At 37.5% G+C, this 7,150-nt stretch overlaps 1 protein-coding gene across 1 annotated transcript; it reads right to left on the minus strand.

Annotated features, from left to right (window-relative positions):
- Positions 1–119: 119 nt before the first annotated feature.
- Positions 120–2,619, minus strand: LOC9298753 (protein DETOXIFICATION 8). Its single transcript, XM_021016278.1, has 6 exons — positions 2,252–2,619; positions 1,282–1,826; positions 1,067–1,153; positions 914–970; positions 590–828; positions 120–454 (listed from the first exon to the last, which is right to left on the minus strand). The coding sequence occupies exons 1-6, from the start codon at positions 2,522–2,524 to the stop codon at positions 120–122; spliced, it is 1,536 nt and encodes a 511-aa protein (XP_020871937.1). The 5' UTR covers positions 2,525–2,619.
- Between the last annotated feature and the right edge of the window lie 4,531 nt (positions 2,620–7,150).

The raw sequence follows: 7,150 nt of genomic DNA on the forward strand, positions 1-7,150 counted from the left end.
TCTTCATAGTAATGGTCCACGTACTGGAAGCATATAAAACCTTGTACATCCTCTTTTAATATCATTTCTGTTACATTGATTGCCTTTGTAGATGTCATCCTCGTGTTACGTCTGATCTGCTAGCCATTCACTGACCTAAAACCCAGATCAAAGCATGATACAAACTCTATCCAAACAAGAAGAGAGAATACAAACGAAAAAAAGACTAGTAAATGAGACAGCAAAAAAGAAGCAAAGATATACATACCATCTTGTTCCCAATTGGTGAAGAAAGTGACAAGAGCAAGAACAATCGTTTGTAAAGTAGAGCCAATCAATATACCGATCCAAAGTCCTTTCCCTCTCAATTTCACAACGAAACACAAGATCGAACCTACCGGGATCCCGACCAGATAATATGATCCTATGTTTGCATAAGCTCCTATATGTTGCCACCCTGTTCCTCTAGCAACTCCTGAAGAAGCATGAATTTTAGGGTTTTTAAGAACAGATAAATTTAGCTTTCATGGGGGTCAAGTAACAGATGCAAAGGCTTCGGTCTGGACATTCTAATGTATAACGACTTTCGATTTTGATGTGAATTGTTTACCTGAGAGTACGGCGAGAAAGCTGTCAACACCAATTGATAGGCATAGAAAGGGTGTGATTTGAGTTACATAGTCAGCGACTTCACTCTCGTTGCTGAATATATAAGCCCAATTACTTTTGTTGCTATAGAGAGTGATGCTTACTATTGCTGCATCAATCACGCCTAGAAAAATCGCAGAATTAGCCGCGGCTCGAGCTGCCTTTGGATTTCCAGCTCCTAGCTTGTTTGAGACGTGTGTGCTATTATATGACAAAAACAATGGTTTAGAGAATTTTTTCATGAACAAAAAGATAGATTGTTTGAAAAGGTGGAACTCTATAAAACCTCGCGGCTGCTCCTATTGCATTCACCAGAACGTAATGGAGAGACGACATTGTTAGGCTGTTCAAAGAATAAAGAGTGAAAGGTCAAAAGCTTGTTTGAAAAAAAAGAAACGGTTATGTTAGAATTTGTAGAAAGTGATATATGTACACATACCAAATGGATAGGACTGATGTTTCGAGCTTTGAGTTTGGTAAGAGTCCTGACATTAGTATAAGAAGCTCAAACGACCACCATTCTAGGCTTTACATACACCAAAAATAAAACAGAAAATATAGAGGTTCAGATCCATGAAGACCAAAGATCAAGAAGCCCTAATGTTAGGGATCCATCGAAGATAAAAACAATAAAACTTCAGATGATTTTGTTACCAAGTCATCATTGCAGAGGGAATTGCGAGGGTAATGAACTGCTTCATGCTCAAAAAAATTTCTTGCGCCCGAAGATTCCAGTTTTCGCGATATAGAGCAGATTTTCTCATGAAAACCCAAAGCAAACCTACGTTGAGCCAATACGAAAAACCTATGGACAAAGCAGCGCCGACGATTCCAAATCTCAGTTTATAGACTAGAAGCCAACAAAAGGGAATGTGAAAACAGAGAGCTCCGAGAGAGCTCAAGAAGAGAGGAAGAACCAATCCTTGTGACTGGAAAAACCGAGTCATAGATTGAAGAACAGAGTATCCGAATAAAGCCGGTATAAGCCAGATCGAATATCTACAAGCTAGTTGAGAGATGAGAGGATCTTGATGGAAAAGCTCCAAGAGTTTGTCCATAAACACCCACAAAAGTGAGATTGGAAAACAGAACAAGAGAAGACATAGCATTGAGCCGTAAGTATATGCACTGACTTTCCTAAATTGCTCAGCTCCAAAAGCTTGACCACACAGTGTCTCTAATGCACCTGCCAATCCAAACTAAAGATCTAAGTCAGCAGGGACGGTCCAAAATAGTGGTCTTAATCAAGAAAAAAAAATGTGGACACTCCCATAACGTTAAAAATGTGTAACACTTTTTTTAGTAAAAGAAAAAAAATTGTAGTACTAAAGATATAATCACTAAAAGTAAAGTTGCATTTTAAAAATTCAAAAGTTTGGCGACCCTAATTTTTTTCCTAGAATGCTTGTCCTTTAGGAAGAATTTATTAACTTCTCTATCTTTAATTTTTCGCAGTGCAAATGTAAAAGCAGATAATTTGGCACGAAAAATTCGTATCGAACCGCATCATATCACATATGCAAAGAACCATGATTTTTATCAGCTCTAATTAAAAGCGGTCGACAAAAAAATGCTTGTCTTTTGAACAAGTCTATAAGAGAGAGGAGGAGGAGGAAAATATTACGAGGAGGCTGAAGCCGGTGACGTTGGTAAGAGAAGTAGCGATAGCAACGGCGGAGAGAGAGAGCTCGTCCAAGTGACCGGCCATAACAATGGAGATAACTTGAAGGAGGTACTGAGAAGCAGCCACAGCCACCATTGGAGCAGCCATGGAGCTTACCTTCTTCATCATCTCTATTGACAAGTAATAACTCGACTGGTCTTCAGATTTCTCATCTCTACAATCTTCTCCTTCTTCTTCCTCTTCTTTAGGCACCAACGAGAAGCCCTTTTCCATCTTTTTGATGAAATCTTTTTTTCAGAGAATGGATCCAAAAAATGAAAAACTTTGGAAAGATAAAGAACTCTACGTTGAATTAGACTCCAAAAAATATATATATATGCTATTCCTTGACCTTGTGAAATGAATTAAACGATGACGTAAAGACGTGGTCTCAATAAAAGTTGAGTCGGTGATGGGAACTTACCCAGGAAATTAATACAAAACGTTGACTTAGTTGTTGAATAGATAAAAGAGAATTTATATAATGCTGGTGGAAGTGAAATAAACTAATTGAAATTTCGGAAACAATCTATGGCATATCACTCTAGTTTGTTGATTGTATAACGTGGAAAACCCCACTCAAAACAAAATCTGCATAATCAGGAGAAAGAAAAAATATATATATATAGACAATAGACAATACGAGATTTAATTAGATATCGGCTGGTTCTCTTTCAAACTAACCACTAGTCTTCGACTGTAAACAAGTTTATTAGATAACTTTAAGAAGACAAAACAAGATAAAAACAAAATTTCTACACAAGTTTTAACACATCAATCTAAAACAAATCTAAGATATTGCGACTAAAACATTTACTCCCCCTTTAATCATAAATGTTTTTTTCTTGCTGAAAGTCCTTGCTCCGTGCTTCTCACAGCGGCATCAACCTCTTCCCAGAGTTATCTCTCTCAAACTCAACAACTACACGACACTTTAATATTGAACTCTCTTTTATGTTTCTTTGTTTTAACAGTAGAGCAAGTGTATATTGAAAAGAAGCGTCTTCTGACTTTTATACACCACTAGCGTATCTTGTAATTAATTCTGCAGCGTCTATTTCCGTATCTCAAATAAAGAAACAAACCAAAGATAATTTGCACAAGAACGTTTGAAAATAAAATCACACAGAGAAAAGAAAGTCAAATTTTCACTTAATCAAGACTTTCCAAAAAAAAAAATATGTCAAAATCGCAGTTAATAATAAGACATACTTATGATTCATAATTCAAATTAAGATCATTAGAATATGGATTCTACTATCTCCCCCTTTTTGACAAACTTAAGATCAAACTCAATAAGCTATTAAAACCTCAAAATTTTAAAACAATTAAGAATAGAATTTCTACCCCTATTTGAGATTAAGGATTTCCAAAAAGAATATATAAAAGGATATAAATAACTCCCTCTTAAGGCTCATGATGTTGAAAGTTAAACTTGATTTTGAATCAAGTTTAATTATTGGGTCAATTACCCAATAATCAATTGATGGGCCAAATCCAAGTTCTAGAGTTTTCTCTAGAAATATCATAATTACCACCTTCTTAAAATGTTCTAGAAATTTTCTAGAATCATCTTCCACCTCCTTAAACATAAAAATCTAGATATTCTTATAGAATAATCTAGATAATTAGAATATTGTAATCTAGATATTATGTTAAGAACTCTCTAGATTTAGGATTAAAATATTTTAGATATTTTGTAGTTTGGAAGCTATAAATACCTTCTCCCTCTCTCATTTTGTTGTAAGATTATGAAGTTGTCTTCAAGTTAAAATCAAAGTAATAAAAGTTCTATTTCCTAAAACTCTCTCTCAAACACTTAAACACTTTCTCCATTACCTCTAAAAGAATTTTACTCTAACAAAGTGGTATCAGAGCTTGAAGATCCTAAAGATGGCGAGTAACAATGTTCCCTTCCAAGTTCCAATGCTCACAAAGAGCAACTACGATAATTGGAGTCTACGAATGAGGGCTATCCTAGGAGCACATGACGTGTGGGAGATAGTCGAGAAAGGTTTCATTGAACCGGAGAATGAAGGTAGTCTTTCTCAAACTCAAAAGGATGGTTTGAGAGACTCAAGAAAGAGAGACAAGAAAGCTCTCTGTCTAATCTATCAAGGATTAGATGAAGATACGTTCGAAAAGGTCGTTGAAGCTACGTCAGCCAAAGAAGCATGGGAGAAGCTTCGAACCTCTTACAAAGGTGCCGATCAAGTCAAGAAGGTACGTCTTCAAACTCTAAGAGGAGAATTTGAAGCATTGCAAATGAAGGAAGGTGAACTCGTCTCGGATTACTTCTCCAGAGTGTTGACGGTTACTAATAACCTTAAAAGAAACGGAGAGAAGCTAGATGATGTGAGAATCATGGAGAAAGTTCTGAGATCGTTGGGTCCAAAATTTGAGCATATTGTCACCGTCATTGAAGAAACAAAAGATTTAGAGGCTATGTCAATAGAGCAACTTCTTGGGTCATTACAAGCTTATGAAGAAAAGAAGAAGAAGAAAGAAGATATCGTCGAACAAGTCCTCAAGATGCGGATTACTAAAGAAGAAAATGGCCAAAATTACCAAAGACGAGGCGGCGGTCAAGTACGAGGACGAGGTCGTGGATATGGAAACGGACGAGGTTGGAGGCCATATGAAGACAACACAAACCAAAGAGGAGAAAACTCATCAAGAGGTCGTGGGAGAGGAAGTCCAAAATCAAGATATGATAAGTCAAGTGTCAAATGCTACAATTGTGGGAAGTTTGGACATTATGCTTCCGAATGTAAAGCTCCTAGCAACAAAAAAGTCGAGGAGAAGGCCAACTACGTTGAAGAACAAGTCCAAGAAGACATGTTATTAATGGCTAGTTACAAGAAAGGTGAACATGAAGAGAATCATAAGTGGTACCTTGATAGTGGTGCAAGTAATCACATGTGTGGGAGCAAAAGTATGTTCGCGGAGCTTGATGAATCGGTGAGAGGAAATGTGGCTTTAGGAGATGAATCGAAGATGGAGGTAAAAAGCAAAGGAAACATTCTCATCCGATTGAAGAATGGAGATCATCAATTTATTTCCAACGTTTACTATATTCCGAGCATGAAGACGAACATCTTGAGTCTTGGACAACTCTTAGAGAAAGGTTATGATATTCGACTAAAAGATAATAACCTTTCTATAAGAGACCAAGAAAGCAATCTCATTACCAAGGTGCCAATGTCGAAAAATAGAATGTTTGTCCTTAACATTCGAAATGACATCGCACAATGTCTCAAGATGTGCTACAAGGAGGAGTCTTGGCTTTGGCATCTTCGATTTGGGCATCTAAATTTTGGAGGATTGGAGTTGCTTTCGAAGAAAGAAATGGTGAGAGGACTACCTTGCATCAATCATCCAAATCAAGTGTGTGAAGGATGTCTACTTGGAAAGCAATTCAAAATGAGCTTTCCGAAAGAGTCAAGTACAAGAGCTCAAAAACCGTTGGAGCTAATACACACGGATGTGTGTGGTCCAATCAAGCCCAAATCACTTGGTAAAAGTAACTACTTCCTTCTCTTTATTGATGATTTTTCAAGAAAAACATGGGTTTACTTTTTGAAAGAAAAATCCGAGGTGTTTGAGAACTTCAAAAAGTTTAAGGCCCATGTTGAGAAGGAAAGTGGTCTTGCAATAAAAGCCATGAGATCCGATCGTGGAGGAGAGTTTACATCGAAGGAGTTTTTAAAGTATTGTGAAGATAACGGCATTCGAAGACAACTAACGGTGCCAAGATCCCCTCAACAAAACGGTGTAGCGGAAAGAAAGAATAGAACAATTCTTGAGATGGCAAGGAGCATGCTTAAAAGTAAGAGACTACCAAAAGAGTTGTGGGCGGAAGCGGTCGCGTGTGCGGTTTATCTATTAAACCAATCTCCAACAAAAAGTGTTTCGGGAAAAACACCACAAGAAGCATGGAGCGGAAGGAAGCCCGGTGTTTCTCATTTAAGAGTCTTTGGAAGCATTGCTCATGCTCATGTACCGGATGAGAAGCGGAGTAAACTAGATGACAAAAGTGAGAAGTATATCTTTATTGGTTATGATAACAACTCCAAAGGCTACAAGCTCTATAATCCCGATACGAAGAAAACAATAATTAGTCGAAATGTCGTTTTCGATGAAGAAGGAGAATGGGATTGGAAATCAATTGAAGAAGATTATAACTTCTTTCCACACTTTGAAGAAGATGACTCGGAGCTAACAAGAGAAGAGCCACCAAGAGAAGAACCTACTACACCAACAAGTTCTCAAGCAGAAGAAAGCTCAAGTGAGAGGACTCCTCATTTTCGAAGTTTACAAGAGCTCTACGAGGTAACCGAAAATCAAGACAATCTTACTTTATTTTGTCTATTTGCGGAGTGCGAACCCATGGACTTCGAAGAAGCCATTGAAAGGAAGACTTGGAGAAATGCCATGGATGAAGAGATAAAGGCGATTAAAAAGAATGATACATGGGAGCTAGCTTCACTTCCAAATGGACACAAGGCGATAGGTGTGAAGTGGGTGTATAAAGCAAAGAAAAATTCTAAAGGAGAAGTGGAAAGATACAAAGCAAGATTAGTGGCCAAAGGTTATAGTCAAAGAGCCAGAATCGACTATGACGAAGTATTTGCTCCCGTTGCTCGTCTAGAAACGGTTAGACTAATCATTTCACTAGCGGCTCAAAACAAGTGGAAGATACATCAAATGGATGTCAAGTCGGCCTTCTTAAATGGTGACCTTGAAGAAGAAGTTTACATTGAGCAACCACAAGGCTACATAGTCAAAGGAGAAGAAAACAAAGTCTTGAGGCTAAAGAAGGCGCTTTACGGATTAAAACAAGCCCCAAGAGCTTGGAAT

The sequence above is a fragment of the Arabidopsis lyrata genome, assembly GCF_000004255.2.
Source record: "Arabidopsis lyrata subsp. lyrata unplaced genomic scaffold ARALYscaffold_247, whole genome shotgun sequence".
Lineage (NCBI taxonomy): Eukaryota > Viridiplantae > Streptophyta > Magnoliopsida > Brassicales > Brassicaceae > Arabidopsis > Arabidopsis lyrata.

Excerpts from the sequence above, each read along its gene's own strand:
- LOC9298753 (XM_021016278.1), bottom strand. The coding sequence starts at position 2,524 with ATGGAAAAGGGCTTCTCGTTGGTGCCTAAAGAAGAGGAAGAAGAAGGA. Across the intron at positions 1,827-2,251 it reads TCACCGGCTTCAGCCTCCTC|TTTGGATTGGCAGGTGCATT; the intron begins GTAATATTTTCC and ends TTAGATCTTTAG. Across the intron at positions 829-913 it reads GCAATAGGAGCAGCCGCGAG|CACACACGTCTCAAACAAGC; the intron begins GTTTTATAGAGT and ends GTCATATAATAG.